The sequence below is a fragment of the Giraffa tippelskirchi genome, chromosome 10 (genome assembly GCF_054371585.1).
Source record: "Giraffa tippelskirchi isolate mGirTip1 chromosome 10, T2T-mGirTip1v1.2.pri, whole genome shotgun sequence".
In the NCBI taxonomy this organism is placed as follows: Eukaryota; Metazoa; Chordata; class Mammalia; order Artiodactyla; family Giraffidae; genus Giraffa; species Giraffa tippelskirchi.
The window spans coordinates 155,707,448-155,730,749 of NC_137284.1; the positions used below are offsets into that span (position 1 = coordinate 155,707,448).

At 59.5% G+C, this 23,302-nt stretch overlaps 1 protein-coding gene across 3 annotated transcripts in view; it reads right to left on the reverse strand.

Moving 5' to 3' along the window:
- KCNH2 (potassium voltage-gated channel subfamily H member 2) overlaps positions 1-23,302 on the reverse strand; it is a 35,996-nt gene that overhangs the window by 6,063 nt on the left and 6,631 nt on the right. For 2 of the 3 annotated variants that reach the window (XR_014066492.1, XM_081533391.1), the window contains exons 3-7: positions 9,324-9,488; positions 7,172-7,624; positions 6,346-6,557; positions 1,336-1,764; positions 221-608 (exon numbers count right to left, since the gene is read on the reverse strand). Coding sequence is in view for 2 of the 3 variants with exons in the window: in XM_081533391.1 (XP_081389517.1) it covers positions 221-608; positions 1,336-1,764; positions 6,346-6,557; positions 7,172-7,624; positions 9,324-9,488 (1,647 nt within the window). In the remaining variant the exon portion in view is untranslated. Of the gene's footprint in view, positions 1-220; positions 609-1,335; positions 1,765-4,302; positions 4,706-6,345; positions 6,558-7,171; positions 7,625-9,323; positions 9,489-23,302 lie in introns of those variants that run through there. The other variant, XM_081533392.1, reaches the window with a different exon arrangement.

Here is a 23,302-nt window from a genome sequence, read left to right on the forward strand (position 1 = left end):
CCGGCACCAGGTCAGTGACAACACACAGTCCCGCCTCAGCGTGAGCACGCACAGAAGCCGGGGCACACACACTCCTCAGCCCCCGCCTTGCGCCTCTGCCCTGGTGTTCCCAGCCCCACGATGGGGGCCCCTGGGGGGTGGGGAGCGCCCCCTCCGGCCCCTCTAACACCCTCCCTCTCCTGTGTGGCTGTGCCCCGCCCGCCCCCAGGGGCGCACTCACAGCCGATGAGCATGACACAGATGGAGAAGATCTTCTCCGAGTTGGTGTTGGGGGACACGTTGCCGAAGCCCACGCTGGTGAGGCTGCTGAAGGTGAAGTAGAGGGCGGTGACGTACTTGTCCTTGATGGAGGGGCCGCCCAGGCCGCTGCTGTTGTAGGGCTTGCCGATCTGGTCGCCCAGGTTGTGCAGCCAGCCGATGCGGGAGTCCATGTGCGGCTGCTCCATGTTGCCGATGGCGTACCAGATGCAGGCCAGCCAGTGCGCGATGAGCGCGAAGGTGCACATGAGCAGGAAGAGCACGGCCGCCCCGTACTCCGAGTAGCGGTCCAGCTTCCGGGCCACGCGCACCAGCCGCAGCAGCCGCGCCGTCTTCAGCAGCCCGATCAGCTGCGGGGAGCAGCAGATATTCAGTGGGGTGGGGTGATGGTGGTGATGGACGAGGCATGGGCACACTGCAGCCCTCATTGGGGTGGGGGGGAACAGCGGAGGTAAGATCCCCAAAGACTTCTTCCCAGAACCTCCTCCTAATATCAGTATGAGTGCCTCCCACCCGCTGCACCGGGCAGAGTACCCATTCCTCTTTTGTGCCAGCTCTCTGGTGGCTCAGACAGTAAAGAATCCGCCTGCAGTGCAAGAGTCCCGGGTTCAATCCCTGGGTTGGGAAGATCCCCTGGGGAAGGGAATGGCAACCCACTCCAGTATTCTTGCCTGGAGAACCCCACGGACAGAGGAGCCTGGAGGGCTACAGTCCATGGGGTCGAAAAGAGTTGGACACAACTGAGCGACTAACCCTTGCACTTCACAGTGACAAAGGGCTCACAGTTCCCCACAACCAGGATGAAACAACTGGGGTTTGGAAAGGTGCACCCACCCTCAGGTGCCTGGCCAGAGCTCCCACCAGCTTCAGAGTATTTTCATGTGAATCAGAAGGCAGTGGCCACTCTGGACAGACACACTGGGAAAAGGCAGGCCCCCTGGACCTTTACAACCAGGAAGTGGCTTGCACGGAAAGGGGTGAAGGCACGGGTGAGCTGGGGGCACCGTGCGTCTGCCACCCCCTCATCCCACCCCCTGCTGCCCTCCCCCCTGCCCCCCTGCCTCCTGGCCAGCCCACCTCCTCGGAGCCAGAGCCAAAGATGAGCAGGTCAAAGGGGATGGCGGCCACCATGTCAATGAGGAACCAGCCCTTGAAGTAGTGGACGGCGATGCGGCCAGGGTGGCTGACCACCTCCTCGTTGGCGTTGACGTAGGTGGTGCGGAAGTTGATGAGGATGTCCACGATGAACATGATGTCGACGATGAGGTCCACCACGGCCAGCGGCTGGCAGGCGTAGCCACAGTCGGGGGCCAGGGGCGCCTCTTCGGTCTCCTTCAGCAGGAAGGCGGCCGAGTAGGGGGTGAAGACCGCTGTGTAGATGACCAGCAGCAGGATGAGCCAGTCCCACACAGCCTTGAAGGGGCTGTAGTGCAGGATGGTCCAGCGGTGGATGCGGGGCGCCTGCAGCTTGTACTCCGGCAGCACGTCGGCCCCCAGGGACAGGACCTGGGCAGGCGGGGAAGGTGGTGCTGAGGGGTGGGGCGGGGGAGGGCAGGCCACCTGCCCTGTGACGCCTGGGCTGGGCCCTCAGAGAAGGGGCCAAGCAGAGTAAGAGAAGGAGGTGTAAGGGGGGGTGTAAGAGGGGGTCTGTAGGAGAGGGGTGTAGGAGGGGGGTGTAGGAGGGGGGCCCACCCCACCCTCAGCTGCGTGGACACGGCCGCTGACCACTGTTCCCCATGTGGCCTCCTAACTGGCTCTCTTGAGTCCAGGGCACCTCACAGTAACGCCCACAAGCATGGCTCACATCCAGCGATACAGACCCACAGCTATGGATACAACTCCCACCTTGCTCACCCCCAAGACGTGCGCGCGTGCACACACACACACACACACGTCCCATATACACCACCATCTCTGCCAGGAAATGCTCCAAGGACTACAGCTTCCAGCCTGGGCAACGTAAACAGTGGTGGTCACTGCGGTTCCCTGCAAGTCCTGTTACTGGTGGCCCAGGATGAGGGTCTAAGTGTCCCTTCCTGCCACTGACCCAAGAATACCAGCCACCCAGACTCAGCTCCCTTGGCACCCAGGAGAGAGAGAGGACACCATGACACTCGCTCCCCTCTCCCATGACACTCACTCCCCTCTCCCTACTCACCCTGGCCCAGGGCCGCCATTCAGACATGACCCCCGAGCCCACCCAGGCTCCTGCCCCTCATCATTCAGGCAGAGGCAGCACGCCACCCAGATCTGGGGGCAGCAGCCACCACACTCCCCCCTCCTCCAAGCCAAACTAGGAAGCGCTGAGACCAGCTTTCCCACGCCGTCCCAGGAGCCTCGGCCTGTCCCCTTGGGGCCTCCCCCTGCCCCCACGCAATCCCCAAACTCTCCCAGCCTGGCTCTGCCATCCTGGGCAGCCAGGCCCAAGGCCTCACCCACCCTCCCCCTTGAGAGCCAAGGCTGCCGGCCCTGCAGGAGAAGCACAAAATGCCAGGGCCCACATCCTCAGGCCTTGTGCTGGGGGGGAACGGGGAGTGGAGCCCCAAAGACTCCTAATGACATACCCTGGAACCACCCTCACAAACAGATGGACTGTTTGGAAGGCACCTCCTTAGAAGTAACTGGAAGTTAAGACGGGTCACAGTTGGGGGTCTGGCCACCCAGGGGTGACCATGGGGGCTCTCCGGAGGCACGCAATGGGGCCTGGGGCAGGGGAAGGAGTCTGCGGCTTCGAGGCCCCCACTTTTGCCCCAATTTCAGCCCCAGCCACGCACTCCTTAAGGCAGAGAACACAGGGCAGTGACCTTCTGGGGATCAAGTGGAGGTTGAAAAAACGGAACTGGCCAGGGCCCTAGCAGACGAGGAGGCAGAAGAAGGCTCCTGCAAGGGGCTCCTCAGCCCACCCGAGTGGCCAGGCCCCCTGGGCTGTGCTGGACCACACCTGGTAAATGTGATCCTGCCCCCCCCACCACCACCCCGCGTCTGCCCACAGCAGGGCTAGCACCGCCCCGGGCACAAGCACACACGAGCCCGGGACCCGCAGAACCCATCTTACAGGGGCCGGCCGGGCTCAGGTCTGCAGCCATCAGCTCAGCACACGGCCTTGGACTTGGGCGGGTGTGTAACCTCCCCTGACCCGCGGTCACACAGAATGCTAAAGCTCTTTTAAGCCCAACCCTAGGTCCTCACCTGCGGCTGGGAGAATCCCGCCCCCCATACCTGTCCCCGCACTGGGAGGAGCACAAGAGCCAAGGCAGAAGGTTCAGGTGCTGATGACAGAGGTGAGGGTGCTCAGACTCCACCCTGAGCTGCCTCCAGCTCCCCCTGCCACCCTGGGCTGGCCCCTGGCTCTGTGACAGAATCCCCACCCCCACCCCGCTGCCCCCGGGTTGGGGGGCACGTGGAGAGGTGGCTCCCCGGAGGTGCCTACCAAGCCGTCAGCCCGGGGGGACCACCAGCTCTTCAGGCTGGACCAGGTGCCTGGTTCAGATGGCCCGCTCCGCTCATCCAGTGGCCTCTGACCCCCAGCCCCCAAACCCAGACCCCTGAAGCGGCCCATGCCTCCCTCACCCACCAGAGTCCACCCCCAAGGCACAGAGTGCTGGAGGGGTGGAGCCCCGGGCCTGGGCGCCAGGCCCAGCTGCTGCCCACTCACTGGGGGAGGTGGGGTGGAAGCCAGAGTGGCTCCTCTCCTCCCCCCACCCCCCCAGCTCCCCGCCGAGCTCTCCAAGGCACCCACTTTCCTGTTCTCCCCTCTCCTCCTTCCGTGTATCCAGCTAGAAGGCCAGGCCAGGAAGGCCAAGGAGGAGGGAAGCCCTGGCAAGACAAACACTGTCCACCTAGGCCCGGCGGCACCAGAGAAGAGCAAGCTGGAGCCAAGAGTGGGACAGGCTGGGCCACAGCTCCCAGGGCTCCCCCTCTCCCAAAACGTCCTGCACCTCGGAAGCCCTCTGCTGACCTGGAGCCAGAGCCCTCTGAGCCGCGTTGGACCCGCATGAGGGTGGGGTGGGGGGTGGGGTGGGGGGAGCCGGGGGGAACACCTACCTCCTGGGCCACCAGGCTGGAGATGCGCACGGCCCGTCTCACGCGGCCTTTCTGGGCCCTGGGCTGCAGGGCCCCTGTCCTGCTCACCTTCCCCGAAGGGGCCGCCATGGAGGACTTGGCTCCCCCCAGCCTGCCTGCCCTGGGGCCCCGAGGGCCCACGCCAGCACCTCACCTGCACCCCAGAGGCTGGCGGCCTGGCTCCCGGGGCAGACTCTGGCCTTGTGGCCAGGGTCGCCGGGGGTGGGCCTCGGGGCTGGGGTCACCCTGGCAGGGAGTGTGGCCAGCAGCCCACCTGGCTGGGGCGGCCCATGGTTCCCCCCCTCCCCCCCGCCTGGTGCAGGCCCCACAGCCAGGCGCTGCGCTCTGCCCGCTGCCAGCCCAGCAGCCGGCGCCCGGCGCTCTCGGAACCTCCAGCTCCTCCAGCCGGCCCCTCCTCCTCCCAGGTCCCCACCCCCACCCCGCCCCGGCTGGCCGGAGGCCCCCTCCCCCACGGCCCCCGCCTGGGGCTCCTGCTGCAGCCGCTCCCGCAGCCCGTGCCCCTCCCCCGGCCCCCGGCAGCCCGGCCTGTCACTGCAGATTAATGGGCCCTTCAACACCCCCGCCCCGCCGGCCAGAGTCAGACAGACACCCAGAGACGGAGAGACCGCCCGCCCGGTGACCAGAGAGCCCAGGAACACACCCGCACGCTGGCACACACAGACGCGTTCGTGCACACAAATACACACTGAGCCCACAACACAACAAACAGCACACCCCCAGGCACGCAGGAGCAGGGTGGCCGGCAGGGCTCCAGGTGGGGCCAGGGGAGAGGGCGGGGAGGCGGGCAGGGGGTAGGTAGTGGGGGTCGGCTGCCAGATAAGGGGCCCAGCGTGTCGGGGGAAGGTTCTGGAGTCAAGGCCAAGGGGCTGGAGACCTGGCAGGGACCCAGAGAGCCAGAGGCGGCAGCGGGAGCAGGGCCAGGAGGAGGGCCGAGGAGGCCCCGGCGGACGGACAACTCCCTCACTCGGGTCACTGCTGCCAGAGGGGCCAGAGGGAGCAATGGGGTGAATCCCGCTGTCACTGGCTCCTGAGTCCTGACCCTCCCCAACCCTCCAGGCCAGGATGGGAAGGGGCTGGAATGGACTGGGCAGTGGCTGGGGGCGGGGGAGTCGTGCAGATAGATGATTTTGCTGCCAAGATGGGGCAGGACACCAGGCTGGTTCTGACACTGGGCAGCGTTGGGCAGTTTCCCCCAAGACTGGCAGTTTTCTCCGGCCAAGGATTCAAGGACCTGACCCCCTCTCTATGTGTGCCCCAACCTCCATCAAGTCCCCTCCCGACCTGGGAAGGAAACTTTCCTCTTCTGTGGCTTGGAGACAGGAGTGGGCACCTCTGGGTCATCTGGGCCCTGGCACTGGGTCCCCAACCCCAGCCTGGCTCATCACATTAGCCTAGAAGAATCAGGACCCCCCAACCTTGACCTCTGCCTGTGTTAGTCAATCAGTCGTGTCTGATTCTTTGCGACCCCATGGACTGTAGTTAGCCAGGCTCCTCTGTCCATGGGATTCTCCAGGCAAGACTACTGGAGTGGGTTGCCGTTCCCTTCTCCAGGGGATCTTCCTAAACCCAGGATCAAACCTGGGTCACCCGCAATGCAGGCAGATTCTTTACCGTCTGAGCCACCAGAGAAACCGCCTTGACCTCTGTGGCCCCTTCTAATGTGAAGACTGTTGGTTTGCCCCCAGTACGCTCCTCACCGCACCCTGTGCACAGACCCCATTATGCCCCATGGCTGCCTTCTCCCACCCACCCTGACCCTGCCAGGCGCCCAACCTTGATTGCCCAGTCCTCCCCAAGCCCCATCCACCCGTCCCCTTACCTGCCCCCTCCCAAGGCCTCCCCTCTCCAGGCTCCCTTTCTCCAGGAGCTCTCAGACTTTTCTCTCAGTCCCAGTGCTGAAATACCACCCCCACCCCCAGCCACCACCTTCAGGAAGCCCTCACTGACTGCACCCCTCCACCCCTTCCAAGCTCCTCCCAGGTGAGTGGGGAGCTGGGCGCCTACCTGGGTGACCTTCTCGGTGACGTTGTGGGTCCGCTCCTTTATCTTAGGGGCTATGATCTCCCTGTCGCTGGTGGGCGAGGCCAGGAAGGGGTCGCCCTTGAGATCCACAAAGTTGAGGGTGATCTGGGGGATCTTGCTTATGGTGCGGTAGCGCACGAGGTCCGAATCGGAGGTGGAGTTAAGCAGGCCACTGCGCAGGGGATGCATGGCCCCTGGGGTGGAGGGGAGAGGCGATCAGCGCGGCAGGCGGGCAGGGGCAAAGGCGGTCAGGTCGATGACTGGGAGCTGGACTGGAGATGGGCCAGGCAGGAGCCAGGCCATGAGCCAGGCCATGGGGTCCAGTGAGGCAGGCCGGCTCAGGAGACAGGGGGGAGCAGTGTCCCTGAGAAACAAGTGAGGCCAGAACCCCTCCCCACTTTACAGAAGCAGGCCCTTGACGCGCTAGGAGAGGAGGAAGGAGCAAAAGCCTAGTTGGGATCTGTTCAACAGGCACTGGGGGCCTGCCCGAGGCCCGGGTGGTGTGGCGGGGCCCCTGAGGCCTCTCCCACCCTCCTGACTCCCCCGTGGGCATCCCCGCTGCAGGCAGGCCTGGGAGAGCCAGCTCCAGGGCCCACACAGGCTCCCAGAGTGGAAGAATGCAATGGGGATGAATGCACGGTTTAATGGAGTAAAAGGCTACTTAATGGGATTAAATAAGTGCTTAATAGGATTTCCATCTCCCAGGCACACAGGACAGGGCGGAGAGGGAGGAAGCTGAGGTCCTGTGGGTGGGGACCCGGCGGTGGGGCAGTTCCTGCACGGGGTGGGGTGGGGGTGCGACCCTCACCGGTGCTGGCATGGCGCGGAGGTGGCGGGGGCAGCGCCCCGGTGCGCATGGCCTCGATGTCGTCGGCCGAGGAGGCCCGGCGCACGCTGGCGCAGCTCTCTCGGGAGCGCGTCCGGGCCAGGCTGCAGCTGGAGCCCGAGGCATCAGGGTTGAGGCTGTGCGCCCGGGGCGACGGGTGCGGGCCCGGTGCGCAGGCGGGCGGCGGCGGTGGCGAGCCGGGACCTACCAGTGCGCGCCGCTCCTCCGCCGCCCTCCCCGCCACGTGGTTGTCCATGGCCGTCACCTCGTCCAGGGCCAGGGACTCGTTGCTGGGGGCCGCGGGCGTCAAGTCCACGTCCACCACCACGGCCCCCGGGGCGCCCACACCGCCTGCGCTACCCGGCCGCACCGACGAATCCCGGGCAGTCAAGGCCAGCAGCGCGGGCAGCTTCAATCGGAAGGTCTTGGCGCGGCCTGCAGGTGAGGGCGCAGAGGAGAGGTGCGTGGCCACAGCAGCCCGGGAGGGGGCAAGGCCTAGGAACTGGAGCCCTAGTCACCAAGGGGAGGAAGGAGGGAAAGTGGGGGCCCCGACAGCCGCTGGCACCCCTCCACCCCCACCCCTGCTACAGAGGACTCGAGTCTCCAAAGAAGTCTAGAAGAGGGGTCCCCAACCTCGGGATCTAATGCCTGATGCCCGGAGATGGAGCTGATGTAACAATAACAGAAATCAAGTACTGAAGAAATGTAATGGGCTTGAATTATCCGGAAACCATCCCCCCATCCAACCCCTGGTTGGTGGAAACCGTCCCTGGTGCCACAAAGGTTGGAGACCACTGGCCTAGAACACAATCTTATCTAAGACTCCTGCAATAATAAGCCACTGTCTTTTGAGCCTCATGTCCCCCGTGAGGGGGGTCTCCACCAAACCACCTGTGACTCTCCCAACTGCGCCCAGTGGGTGTCAGTATCTCCACTTTTTAGACTGGAGGAAATTCAGGCATCAGTGAGTTATGTCATTAGCAGGAGCTCACACAGGAGCTTTTGATACTTTTTGATGCTTTTGAACTGTGGGGTTGGAGAAGATTCTCGACAGTCCCCTGAACTGCAAGGAGATCCAACCAGTCCATCCTAAAGGAAATCAGTCCTGAATATTCATTGGGAGGACTGATGCTGAAGCTGAAACTCTGATACTTTGGCCACCTGATGGGAAGAACTGACTCATTTGAAAAGACCCTGATGCTGGGAAAGATTGAAGGCCAGAGAAGGGGACGACAGAGGATGAGATGGTTGGATGGCATCACCAACTCAATGGACATGAGTTTGAGTAAACTCCGGGAGTTGGTGATGGACGGGGAGGCCTGATGTGCTGCAGTCCATGGGGTCGCAAAGAGTCGGACACGACTGAGCAACTGAACTGAACACAGGAACTAGCAGGGCCTGCATCTGAGTGGAGACGGAGTGATGCCATGGGTTCCTGCTGTACCCCGCCACCTTGCGGGTAGTACCCATGGGACAGATCAGGCCAGCTTTATTGAGGCTGCCATTTTAGAGCTTGAGAAACCAAGAGGTGGTTTCTTTTGCCATGACTCTGAGGGAATATTTAAAATTAAACCCAAAGAGGCCACAGAGGGGGAGGAGGGGGTGTCTGAGCCTTTGAGTCACAGGAGGATGAGGTGAGGCCTCCATGTCTCCAGCCCCGGGAAGCAGTCCCCTCACGTTCTCAAGTATCCGGGAAGCGGCCAGTCTAGAACTAGGACCAGGGGTAGAAACGTCCCAGAGCTGAGTCCATTAGAGACGGGGCCTTCTCATGAGCAGCGGGAGCCGCCCTGGAGCAACCAGGGCCAGTTGGGAAGGGAGACCCCCCATCTCTGGGGCTGGAGAGAGGACCACTCCTGGGGGGCTACTGGAGGGGGAACCCAAGCTGCTAAGGCAGTGAAGCCAGTCGTGATCTGTCCCCCAAGGAAAGGGGAGTCTGGACTTGGTCACTCCACACCATCTGTCCATGCTGAGCCACATGGGACCAGCCATATCCTTCGTGTTCACTCCCCCATCTCTGAAAGGCGCCCCCCTCCCCGAATCCCTGCCTGCAGAGCCTTGGCCTTAGGTAGCCTCATGGCCCCGGGGAAGGGAAACCATATATTCCTGCACCAGCCAGGCAGCAAGCTGCACTTACCGGGGGCCAGCCAGCTGGCAGGAGGGGCGCGGTGGTTGGTGTCGCGGGCCGGCGACCCCACCAGGTCCTTCTCCATCACCACCTCAAAGTTGAGAATGAACATGATCACGGCTCCATCTTCGTTCTTCACGGGTACCACATCCACCAGGCACAGGAAGCAGCTCCCTGCAAGGTGATGACACGGGCCCCTGTGCTCCCTGGCAGGATGGACACCTGCCCCCAGAACCTGAAGGGGCCTGTCCGCTTCTGACGCCCCCACGGCTCCCCAGCCCGGTGGTGCCCCTCCTCTTGCCAGCGGCTCCTGTCCCACCCTGCTTCCTCCTGCCACATGCCAGCTAGAGCCGCCTCCCTGATGGGCCATGCCCATTTTCCCCTTCCAGAGCTCTCCCTGCCTCTCTGCCAGGCGTGTCGCTCCTGCTCTCTATCCCCGCGTGCCTTCTCCTCACACTGCCTTCTGCCCCTTTTCTTCCTACATTGTGGCATTGTTTCCCCTCTCCTCTCACGCTGTATCTCTGCTCTTCCTCAGGCAAGATGGTGCAGCCCAGAGGGGACGCCCAGACTTTAAGGCCAGTATCTCAGGGTTCAGATCCCAGCTCTGCTGCCTAATCACAGATGCCTTTTCTTCCATGTTTACCCCACTTGTACCACATTTTCCTCATCTCAAAAATAGGAACGATAACCATTCTCTCCTCATGAGTTGTGATGATTAAGTCAACACATGCCAGGCGCTCAGTGTAGTACTTGGCGTGCACTGAACACTAGAGGTTAGCAGGCACCCTGTCCCTTCTTCTGTTTTTGCTCCTCTTGCTCAGTCCCCAGCTGGTGTGTTGCCCACAAGAAGTTCGGAAGTTGAGAGCTAGAGTTTCAAAAGCTTTACAGCAATTTGACATTGCCACAATAGCCAAGCATATGATTTTTGCATTTCACACCAGTACTGGTCTGTAAAGAAGGCTGAGCACCAAAGAACTGATGCTTTTAAACTGTGGTGTTGGAGGACTCAAGAGTCCCTTGGACAGCAAGGAGATCAAACCAGTCAATCCTAAAGGACATCAGTCCTGAATATTCATTGGAAGGGCTGATGCTGAAGCTGACGCTCCAATCCTTTGGCCACCTGATGCGAAGATCTGACTCATTAGAAAAGACCCTGATGCTGGGAAAGATTGAAGGCAGGAGAAGGGGACGACAGAGGATGAGATGGTTGGGCGGCATCATCAACTCAATGGGCATGAGTTTGAGGAAGCTCTGGGAAATAGTGAAGGACAGGGAAGCCTGGCGTGCTGCAGTCCATGGGCTCACAAAGGGTGGGACATGGATGAATGACTGAACAACAAGAATCGGTCTGTAACACATTAGAAATTCACCAGAATCGAGAAGCACTGTTTCTAGATCTTTCATCTCTGACTCTGGTCAGACATCTCGGTATTTTTCTCTCTTCTTGACTTTTTTTCCCCTCCCAACCTCTCTCTGGCCACCAGGGCCCCTATTCCAGGTGATGTCAGTTCACCAGGCCAAATGTACCCAATATGCCTCTGCCCTGACCACCGCCGGGCCCTCACCCTCCTCTCAGTTCTGAAAGAGACCCCGTGGGCTTTCAGGCTCTGCCTAAGGCCCGGCTCAGATTCGCCCCCTGCAGGAAGCCCTCGCTGTTGCAACAAGAAGGTGCCTTAATATCCCATTCCTCCTCCAGGGACCCGATGGGGACCAAGCATGCTCTTCATCTCCTCTTCCAGGGCAGAGAGTTCTTTCCTGGTGCTCATCTGCCTCCTGTGAACGGCAGGAGCCTAACTCGCCAGTGTCTGTGTCCCCTCTGACGGGCCTAGCAGCCAGAACATGCACCAGGGAGCAGGCGCTGGCCAGAGAGCTTGGTGATGGGGCGGTGCTGAGGGTAGCGGAGGGGTCAAGGATGGGGACTGGATTCTGGAGGGGACATGGCTGGGGTGAACTGAGTCAAGGCCAACAACCTGGAGGGGGCTGGCAGCTAAAAAGGCCTGGGGGGGGGGCTAGCCCTGGGGAGTAGGGCCAAAGCTTCACCAGGGACCTGACAAGGCCAGGCACAAAGGGAGAGGCTGGCAGGGCTCAAGGAAGATCTGCTGGGGACGGGGCTGAGAGAGGCAGCAGGGCAGCGATTCTAACAGCTATGGGATTAATCTCAGGACGGAGATCCTCTGCAACCAAGGGAAACGGGATGGCACGGAGATGAGGGGGGCTGGGCCAGGGGAGGGGCTGGCCAGGAATTCTCCGCCCCACCCCAAAGCCCTTCCACTCACCCAGGCCCTCATGGCTCAGCGCGCGAGACCTGACCTGGGAGGCTCTGTCCGGGTCTCCCCTCCAGTAGCCGCTCCTGTCCTCTGACCTCCGGCCTCTGACATGGCCCGGCTGAAGCTCGGCCCGTGGTGTTGGGAGCTGCAGGAGGCTGGGCCCAGCTGGAGACCGTTTGGCACCCAGACAGCCCGCCTGGAGTTTATGCCCTAATATGGTGATGGCCGGCAGCGGCCTTAGCAGGGACTGGCCCTCATGAGGACTAAGGAGAGGCCAGAGACCCGGAAACCCTTAGCCTTGGAGACCCCCCCCAACACCCACGCCCTGGGAGCCCAGTGATCCAGGCCCTGGATCCTCATTCCCCGCTGGGAAACTCATCTAAGATAAGTCCAGAGCCTGGACCCCAGATGAACCCAACCTTCTGGATGGCCTGGGGAATCCTGTCCCCAGGACACCAACTCAGGATTCTGAACCTGAGGCCTCAACACCCCATGCCCACTTCAGTTGCAGATTCTTGGCCAAAGAGGCCAGAACTGCACTCTGCAGCCTCGACAGCCCAGGACCCAGACATCCCCGGACCCTGACAGCCCAGGGATGTCAGAAACTCCAGATACAAGCCCCCCCTTACAGCACAGGCTCACCCCAAGCCCCTGGACACACAGACACACAGTCACACTTGGAGCCCCCTTGGTCCTCTCCCTTTGTCGATATTCAAGGAATTTTTCCCTTTCAAATAACCCTGTAAAAGCCCTTGTTATTCCAAAAATGTGAACTGGAGCCCTGCCTGATAGCTTGTTGGTGAACAGGGAAGGGGGGGCGGCATGGAGAGGCTCTAGCTGCTGTCTTTGAGGGGACATAACAGAAGGAAGGGAAGCAGGTGGCCCAGGTTGGCCAGGGCTCCGAGAGGCTCTGCCTCCCACCACCCTGCCTGGCTCGTTGGGTCTTCTGTGGGCTGCCATGTCTTTCTCTCTCTCTCTCTCTCTTTCTCTCTCTCTCTCACACACACGCACACACACACACACATGCCCAGGTCTTCAACCAGAACTGCCAGAGGACCCCATCCCGTCACTGGCTGAAATGATGGTGGCAGGGGGGTCCCTGGGGGCAGCTGAAAGTCAGCAGGCCAGGAGTGGGACACAGGGACAGCCAGAGAGAGCAAATCGCCGCCTGCAGGGCGGTGGGGCCGCGGAGACTCGGCGTCCTGCTTGCCCCCAGGGAGCCCTGGGCTGGCGCACCGCCCCTACGGAGCCGCACCTCGCGCTCCGCGAGCCCTGCTCCCCCATACCCCAGACCCTGCTCATCACTCCGCGCCCCTCCTCCCTCCGCCTCGCCCCGGCCCCGCGGAGCAGCTCCGGGGAGGGAGCCGAGGCGGACTTCGGCCCAGAGCCGGGTGAGGCTGCACTTCCGCCGGGGGCCGCTGTGTGGCAGGCGCGGCCCGCACTCCCGAGGCTGCGGGGGCCCGGAGCGCTGGCACAAGACGGAATGGGTGGGAGAGGAGAGGTCCCTGCCTGGCCCACCGAACAGCTGTGGGGCTCCCAGGCGCAAAGGTTGGGCGGGGGCGCCACACCGTAGGGAGTTTATAGGCCTTTGCTCACTGCATCAGAAGGACTTTGGGCAAGTCACCTGCCCACCACAAACCCCAGCCCCAAAGGGCTCCTCTGCAACACGGGGCCATGTCCATGCCCCATCGCCCCATGTCACGGTCTGAAGGGATGGATGACGGGGCATTGTGAAGCAGGAGGACCCAAGAAGGTCTTGTTTGTTTGTCTGCTTGTTTTGGACCACCGGGTGCAGCATGAGAGAATCTTAGCTCCCCGATCAGGGATAGAATCCTCGCCCCCTGCGGGGGAAGTGCTGAAGACCAGCAGGGAAGTCCCCAGGGAGGTCTGGATCAACGGAGAAGGAGGAGAGGGAGAGGGCCAGCCTGGCTCACGGGGCTGATGCCAGTGAATGCCTGACTCACACCCCCAGAACCCCCAGCCCCAGCTGTGGCACCCAGGCTCCTTGCCTGCCTCCTGGGCTCGGGGCGGCGGGGGGCACCCTGGGCCGAGTGGGGATGACCAAGAGAGGAGAGGCAGTCACGACTGACGCCCCACAAGGACAGGCCCCTCTGAGCCTCGGGTCATAAGGGCTGCAGAGGTCACACGGCTCACTGCAGGCCACTGAGGGTGGGAGAAGGGAGGGGGGCAGCGGGAGGGCTCCGGACGACCAGGCCTGGCTCCCTCTCTTCCAGGTGCAGCAGGTACAGCTCCTCCTGCCCCTGGGGAAGGGCACCATCTTCATCAGAACGCAACACTGGCTTGCTTCCACCTGGTGTCCGCCCGTGCCCAACAGTGTACCTGGGCATCATCACAGCCCTGCCTCCCAGCCCATCCAGGGGCCCCACTCACAGTCCCAAACCCAACTGCCCACCTCTAGGCACTCCCGGCTGGGCCCCAGGCAGGAGCTGCCCTTGGCTTTCACAGGGGCAGGCCTTATCTCTCAGGGCAGCACAGGCCTGGGCGAGTGGGGGAGGGTGCGAGGAGGAAGGGGGAAGGGGAGGGCAACAGGTGACCTGAGTGTCTTTGGACAAGCTCCCCGGGTCAGAGTCTCTAGTGGCTCGCCTGCAAACTAGATATCATCACAGCTCCTTCATCCCCCTGAAAGGTGGCTTTTCATCCCCCTGAAATATTCACACACACATGAACAAGACAGGCCAGGCCCCTACCCTCCCTGAGTCAAGGAGTCAACGGGACTCCCGGTTCGGGGTCCCGGGTGAGTTGACAGAGAGAGGAGTCCTGGGGAGCTGAGCCGAGCTGATCTGCCCCTCAGGAGACCGGACCATTGCTGTGTGACTGTGGCCAGGTCAGCCACCTCTCTGAGTTTCAGATGTCCTCTAGGTACTGCAGGGACAAGTGATTCCTGCCCCGGGTGCTGGATGAGATGACAGATGGCCTGTGGAAGCATCCGGAGCGGTAATGAGGCAGGGGGCCGGGTCCTCGCGGCTAAGGGGAGGGAGACCTTGGGGAGGCAGCCATCCTAGCCCCGGTCACCGGCCTGCCTTGCTGGAGCAGGAGAAGTTGGGCCCAAAGTCACACCGAGGGCAGGAGGCTGGGGCTGCAGTCAGCCTGTCCGCCCCCAGGCAGAGGCTGTCTCCGACGGCGGCCCAGGGCTGCGCAGTGTCAGGTTATATTTAGCCTGGTGGCGGCGACAGGAAGATGCCACGGGGAGCCGCTCCTGGCCAGGGGCCACCGTGTCGCCAACATCCCTCTCTTGGGCAGTGGGGGCCCAGGAAAGTCCAGGCACACTGCAGGCCCAGGGGACGGAGCGAGGGAGCCTGAGAGGCCAGCCAGTGAATGAGTGTGTGCGTGCGTGTGTCAGTGTGTCGTGCGTGAGAGAGAGAGGCGATAGCCAATCCCCCGACTCCAGGAGCTGAGTAGAACAGGCCCCCGCTCCCCAGGGAAACTCGCTGCAGAGGCCAGGCTTGGGGAGCACAGTCCAGACCCCAGCTCACATTCAAGGAGCATCTCCAAACAGACCCTCCACTAAGCCCACCGGCCTAACACCTTCCCAGGGATCTGCAGGGCCTCGGAGGGGGGCCTCTGCCTGGCATCCAGACCCCGCCCAAACCCACTGCGTGTGGCCTATCTGTGCTACTGTTCCCTAGGGTGGCTGTGATGGCCATGAGGAGAGCTCTTTCTGGAAAAGCCCCGGGGACGCATCTGTAAACTGGGAGTCACAGCCCTGCCCTGTGCCGCAGCAAGGCCTGGGAAGGTGAAACCAGGCCATGTTTATCTGGGGAAAGTTTCACTTCACGGCCGCATCCCATGCCCCTCCTCCCTGAAGCCTCTACACTTAACCTCCCTCCTCCGGCTTCCTGGAGCCTGGCCCTCCTCAGCCCTTCAGAATCCCGTGTTCCCAACCGGGTCGCACCCTCAGCTGCCCTCCCACCCGCGCCTCCCATCCCCAGACACCGGGACTTGCCAAGTCCCTGGCCGGCTGGCCTCAGAGCCCCCTCCAGTGGACCCCAGCTTCACAGACCCTCCCACTCCTCACAGCCACACCTTGCCCCCCTCTCTCTAGGTGCCCAGAGGACCCCCTCTACCAGAGCTCTCTTGACAGCTCCATCCGGTCCACAGGGATGTTTCTCATTGAAAGCTCATCTAAAACAATTGAGTTCAGTTCAGTCCTTCAGTTGTGCCCAACTCTTTGAGACTCCATGGACTATAGCACACCAGGCCTCCCTGTCCATCACCAACTCCCGCAGTTTACTCAAACTCATGTCCATTGAGTTGGTGATGCCATCCAACCATCTCATCCTCTGTCGTCCCCTTCTCCCACCTTCAATCTTTCCCAGCATCAAGGTCTTTTCCAGTGAGTCAGTTCTTCCCATCAGGTGGCCAAAGTATTGGAGCTTCAGCTTCAGCATAAGTCCTTCCAATGAATTTTCAGGACTGATATTCCTTAGGATGGACTGGTTGGATCTCCCTGCAGTCCAAGGGACTCTCAAGAGTCTTCTCCAACACCACAGTTCAAAAGCATCAATTCTTCGGCGCTCAGCTTTCTTTATAGTCCAACTCTCACATCCATACATGACTACTGGAAAAACCACAGCTTTGACTAGACCGGCCTTTGTCAGCAAAGTAATGTCTCTGCTTTTTAATATGCTGTCTAGGTTTGTTTAAAACTATTGGGCTGGCCAAAAAGTTCATTCTTTTCTATCTGGCCAACTCAATACATCCTTAATGTGGGAGGTAACTGTACCCTGGCTTGTTGGGGAGGGGAGCTTTCTCCCTCTGCCCAGAGCCACAGCCCTGAAGCCAGGGCTGGACTGGCTTCAAGGGAAGTACTGGGTAAGCAGATGTCCAGCTGATCCTGAGCTCAGGGCAGGGACCCACGCTGACAGCAGGTGGGGACAGGGCTGTCTCCTTCACCCTTTCAGCTCCCTTTCAGATCCAGGGGCACTGACTATCCTTTTACAACAGGCTCTGCTCATTTCAAACCCACCCTGAGTCTGGACAGCAGTCAGAATCCCCTAGGAATTATTTCTCCCCTTAGGGATTCTGATGGGAAGAAGTGACTCATTGGAAAAGACCCTGGTGCTGGGAAAGATTGAAGGCAGGAGGAGAAGGGGACGACAGAGGACGAGATGGTTGGATGGCATCACACTCAATGGACATGAATTCAGGGAAACTCCGGGAGATGGTTGAAGGACAGGGACACCTGGCATGCTGCAGTCCATGGGGTCACAAAGAGTCAGGCACATCTGAGTGACTGAACAACAACAGGGATTTAGGTGGCATCTTCTGCTGAAGTGCAGGGCTTCCCTGGTGGCTCAAAGGATAAAGAATCTGCATATAACGTGGGAGACCTGGGTTCGATCCCAGGGTTGGGAAGATCCCCTGGAGAAGGGAATGGCTACCCACTCCAGTGTTCTTGCCTGGATAAGCCCATGGACAGAGAAGCCTGGTGGGCTACAGTCTACAGGGTCAAAAAGAGTCAGACATGACTGAGCAACTAAAACTTTAACACTTTCTTCGGAAGCTATATTCAATTCAATCTGGTCAACAGTAAGCACAGAAACGGAGGCTGACAGCCCGGAAATCCAGGCAAGGGGGTGGGGGTATCTCTGAGCCTCATACCCCCACCAGCCCTCTTCATGAAGACCCCTACCCAGCTGGCCACAGGAAGCAAGGGCACACAGAATTGAGGCCCACTAGGACAGCGGGGGGTCTCTGCCCCCATCCAGGGTTCGGCAAGCTTCTAGAACAGCTCTCCCACGTAGGCTTCTGACATATCCTAGAGGGCCTGTCCCAAAGGTCACCCAATCAGGGAAGCGCTGGCTTCTCAGTCATTAAACAGAGACTTGCACCCCTTCCCTGACTCGCCCACCTCCCAGGACTCCAACAGACAAATACATGTGCATGTGAAAGCCTGCTGAAAAGGCAGCTGGAACGTTCCCCCATCGACAGATATGGCAATGACCCAGACATAAACAGAGAGAAGCACACTTATTCAGATGATAAGATCATCTCCCTAGAGGACCAATAAAATCAACAGATAAACAATTAGAACTAATAAGAGAGCTCATCCAGGGAGGCTGCCAAATACAAGATCAGCCCATGGAACATACAGCATTTCTCTCCACCAGCATAAAGCTATTAGAACATGTGTGTGCAAAGGTGCTTCAGTCATGTCCGACTCCATGTGGCCCTATAGACTAGAGCCTACAAAGCTCCTCTGGCCATGGGATTCTCCAGGCAAGAATACTGGAGTGGGTTGCCGTGTCGTCCTCCAGGGGAATCTTCCCGATCCAGGCATCAGACCTGCGTCTCTTATGTCTCCTGCATTGGCAGGCAGGTTGTTTACCACTAGCGCCACCTGGGAAGCCCATTAGAATACGTAGTCAAAGATAAGATCTCTTTTGTAATAGCAACAAAATCTGAAGTATCTAGGAAGTGACCAAGAATGCACAAGATCTCTATAGGGAAAAAAAAAAAAAAGCTTTAAACTAATAAAGGATGCAGAAATAATCTGATAAATGGAAAGTCACTCCAGACTCTCAGAAGAGACAGATATTTTAAAGATGTCAATTCTCCTCCAAATTAACCTATAAAACCAATCTAATTCCAATCAAGATTCTAGTGGCATTTTTCTTCCCAGGAACTTGATAAACTTTCTCTAGAGTTTGTAAAGGAGAAGATAGGTCCTCAAATATGTGTGTCAACCTTTCAAAAGAACATGGAGGGGACTTCCCTGGTGGTCCAGTGGTAAAGCGTCTGCCTGCCAATGCAGGCGACATGAGTTCAATCCCTGGTCCGGGAAGATTCTACATGCTGCGGGGCAACTAAGCCTGTGTGCTACGACTACTATGCTCTGCAACAAGAGAAGCCACTGCAATGAGAAGCCTGTGTACCTCAACTAGAGAAAGCTGACACACAGCAACACAGACCCGGTGCAGTCAAAAATTAATAAATAACATTTTTTAAAAAAAGAAGAACAAGGAGGGAAGACCTGCCTTTCCAGATACCAAGACATACTAACTGCCATACTTTTAATGGGGTTTTGATGCATGAACAAATAAATACTTGAAACAAAACAAGAAAGCTCAAAGACAGACCCATAGATACATGGGGAATTAACCAGGGATGACAGTGGCCCCACAAATCAACAGAAAAGAATAGGCTGTTTACTGATGTGTTGGGAAAACTGGCTCAGCACACAGAAAAAAAATACAACTTGATCCTTATTTGACACTACAGACAGAGGTAGGCTCAGGACGGATTAAAGGCTCAACTGAGTTTTTAAGTGAAGAGAAGAAAATGTAGATCTTTGCAGCCTCAGGACAGTGAAAGGTTTCTTAAACAAAACTTCAAAAGCATAAAGAAAGCTAAAAAAAAATCTGTAAATTTGCTTGTATCAAAATTCAGTATCTTTGTTGGATAAATCTGACAGATGACTGACTGAGAGCAGATACTTGCAATGTCTTGAGTCAACGGGGATTCACATCCAGGATGCGCACTGACTATTTAACTGCATGCATTTGTATTTCCAGAATCCATAAGCAACTCTTACGAATCAACAAGAACAAAAGACAGCAGCTTCATGGAAATGGGAGCCCAGGATATGAGCAGGCAATTCACGGGGAAAGAAACCGGACCAGTCACTTACATGATGCTCAGGGACTCGCATGAAATCAAAGAAATGCAAATTAAAGCAGTAAGATATCACTTTCACCTCTTACACCTGCAGAAATTAGCAAGGTGGCTAATGCCAAGTGTGTCAGAGATGCAGGGGAATTCTATGCTCTGCTTAGGAGGGTGGTGTTAGCTGTAGCCCTGCTCATGCGCAGCCTGACAGTGCTGGGTTGAATTAAGTGTCCACATATCCTGTCATCCAGCAACGCCACTCACTCCTGGGGATAAATCCCAAAGATGTCCTCACATGAGTCCAAAAAGGGCCACGTGTGAGGATGTCCACCGTAACATCCTTTATCGGGACAACTGCAGAGCCCTCCCCAAGAGAGGGGACAGGTAAAATGAGGGAGGAGCACACCAGAGAATATGGAGCCCTAGACTCAGTATCAAGCAACAAGCTGGCTGGACTCAAAGGCGGACTCCCGGGCAGCAAAAGTGAACACCAGAATACAATACACAGCACATATCATTTACATAAATTAAACCTATACGCAGCCAGACAAAACACACATTCTGCAAGAACATATGCAAGCAACACATTCACAGGAAGTACATTTGAATGGCTGCCTAAGGGAACAGTAATGGGACTGGGAACTGAGAAAAAAGGAAAAGAGGAAAAAACCCACAAAAAGAGAAAGAAGAACTTCCCTGGTGGTCCCCCAATGTAGGGGGACACAGGTTTGATCCCTGGTCAGGAATCTACATTTTGTTCTATTAACCCAAATTTCCCGGGGCTCTGGGCCCATCGCGGCCCCAACTGGCCATCTGGAAGTGGGGTGGGGGTGGACTCCGGTCAGAAGCAGGGATGAAGGGGTGCAGTCAGTGAGAGCTTCCTGAAGGTGGCAGCTGGGGGTGGGGGCGGTGTCTCAGCGCTGGGACGAGAGAAGAGTCCGAGAGATAGATCCTGGAGGGGGGAGGCCCCGGGAGGGGGCAGGTACAGGGCATGGGTGGATGGGGCTCGGGGAGGACAGGACAGTCGAGGCTGGGTGCCTGGCAGGGTCAGGGTGGGCGGGAGAAGGCAGCCATGGGGCACAACGGGGTCTGTACACAGGGTGCGGTGAGGAGCGTACTGGGGGCAAACCAACAGGCTTCACGTTAGGAGGGGCCACAGAGGTCAAGGTTGGGAGTCCTGATTCTTCTAGGCCAACGTGATGAGCCAGACTGGGGTGGGGTCCCAGTGCCAGGGCCTGGATGGCCCAGAGGGGACGTTGGGGTTCTGCGCTGGGCAGGACTCGAATGGAAAGAGGAAAACGACTGGAGTTCCCACTCAGGCCCCTGCCACCTGCCTAAGTCCCCTTAGCCTTTCTGAGTGAGTCTGGCATCTGGGGAGGACCCTGCTAAGGACCACTTGCCCACAGCCTGCATCCCAGCTTGCAAACGATAAGTGTAGTCACAACAGCGAGGGTGCCCGTGATATCGCCCCCTGCCCCAGCTCAGCTCCCCCCATCCAGGCCTCCTGGGTCCATCTCTGGGAAGACTGAGAATCCCCAGATGCCATCCCTGTTCCCCCACAATGACCCCCACCCCGCATGGCAGGACTGAGGGACTCGCAGCTTTCTCGGTGGCCCGGCGGCCTCTCCCTGGCCCCTCTTCCTCTAGCTCTGACAGCCTCCTCATCCTCTTAAAAGCCTCCTCCCAGCCTGGGCATTCTGTTATTCTAAAGTTCTTCACAGAGGGAGCCACCGCGACCCACAGATGGGAAGTGATTTTATCCAAGGTCACGCAGCCAGCCTACAACTCAGCCAGAGTCATTCAATCATTCATTTGTTCAGCGAGCAGGAACTCAGCTCCCCCTGCGCAGCAGACACACAGTCGCCGCGCAGCACAAAAGAGACCGCCGGCTGCCCTCCTGGAGCTTACAGTCTAGAGGGGAGTCAGACGCAGCAGCCTCACCCAGAACTGTGAGCCGGGGAGATGGGGGTTAAGGAGAAGAAGACACTGCCTAGCCCTCAAGGAGCTTCTAGTTCAGTTACGCAGGTGACCGAATTCAGAGAGGGGCCCGATTGAGGCCCACCACGGGTCACAGCGTGGAGCTCTTTATGGGTCCTGGGCCATGGACAGGAAGGGACTTTAGGGGGACAGTGGTTCACCCTGAGCCTCCCACATACTCATCACTTGTCCCGGGTATCCCTCTGCGTCCCTTCTTCCAGCCCTGACTCCATGGGCACCTCCTCCTACGTCAGGGGGGAAAGTGTCAGTGAAATTCTTTCACACTGAGGGTGGGCCGTGTCCACACCCCTCCCTGCTGACAGGGCAGGGGTGACGCAAGAGAACGTCTTTATAAAGAGAAAGGTTCGCTCTCCACCCAGGCGAGCAGATCCCAAAGGGAGGCCTTCCAAGCCCCCTCAGGAGGATTAAGCATCCTGTGAAAGGACTGTCTGGGGCTCTTTGAAGCCCCACCTCCCCGGAAGCCACCTCCAGGCAGAGAAGAGGCTGAGGCTCCCTGTCTCACGCCCCCCGGCTGGCCCTCCTGCTGCCCACCGCCCCCCTCCTCAGAGCCCAAGGCCACCGTCAAACTCTGCTCCCATCCCAGACGCGCTCTGCACAAATATTTACATAGCTCCTCTCGGGGGCTCCAGCAGACACAACACGGAGGAGCCGCCCTCCCGACACTCTCCAGACCCCAGAAGAGGCCAGGAGTGGCCCACATTCTCGGTGGAGGCAGGCCCGCCTGGCCCCCAGGGTGGGGCTGGGACACGAAGCCCCCCACGCAGGCCAGGGCACCCTGCTCCGGCTCAGGAATGATCCCTGTCTGGAGCCGTGCAGGAAAAGCGCTGCTGGGCTCTGACGCAGCCCCCCTGCCCAGATCCCAGCCACCACCATGCAAGGGCCTCACCTGCCCGACTCCAGCCTGACCTAGGCCCTGATCAGAAGGCCCAAGGTGGAGGGGGGCCCCCAGTGGCTTCCGCAGCCTCTCAAGAAAAGGGTTGTGTCTAACCTCACTCCTCTTGGGCTCACCCTGGTCTGCTCCATCTCAAGGACACAGAACACATGCCCGGGCACCAGCCTCCATCTGACCTGCCTGTCAGACTTAACCTACCCAAGGGCTCCCTCACCAGCCACCCTGAGTGATAGGGGTCTGGGGGCCTGAGGATCGCAGCTTGGAGGGGACAGGGTGGCAGGGAGTGGGTGTCTGAGCCTGGGGCCATGATGGAGAAGGAGGTGTGTCACAGTGAGGAGTCAGCCCTCGGGGACCAGGGAGGAGAGAGTGAAATAGCCCGGGATATGGCTTCCCAGGTGGCTCAGGGATAAAGAATACACCTGCAGTGCAAGAGACATGGCTTCAATCCCTGGCTGGGGAAGATCCCCTGGAGGAGGAAATGGCAACCCACTCCAGTATTCTTGCCTAGGAGAACCCCATGGACAGAGGAGCCTGGCAGGCTACAGTCCACGGGGTCGCAGCAGTTGGACATGACGTAGCGACTAAACCACCACCATGTGGCCGGTCACAGGAGACCCAGAGGAAGTGTCACTGGAGCTAGGAGTGCCTGCACAAACACCTGGGAATCTGAAGTGTGAGTCTGGGGACCACAGACCAGCAGGAGTGGGGCCACCTCGGGGGTTCTGGCTCGCCACGGGCTCTGGGGACCCTGGGGACCACACTGGCCTTCTGGCCCCCACCCTTCCCCCAGCCCACAGCTCAGCTGTTGCAGCGGGGGCCCTCTGACCCTGTTACCATGACAACCAGCCTGCAGCTGGAGTGAAGAAGCCGACAGACTCTTCTCTAGAGACACCCCCATCCCCACCCACGCACAGGCTCCCGGGGACACGGGGACATGGAGACCAGGCCAGGACAGACAGAGAACTTGGAGCGCCAAGAGGCGGAGGCCACCAGGGCAGAGGGACAGAGGCAAGGAGGGAGGCTCCGGGGTGCCGAAGGGAGGAGAGAAAGAGAGACAGCTGCCGGGGGAAGGAGATGAAGACCACGGGGACAGGACCGGCAGGCGGCAGAGACGGAGAGGCAGAAACAAAGAGCTCAGGGGACAGAGGAGGGGCCATGCTGGAAGGGGCCGCGGCCCTCCTGGGGTGGCCTGGAAAGCAGGT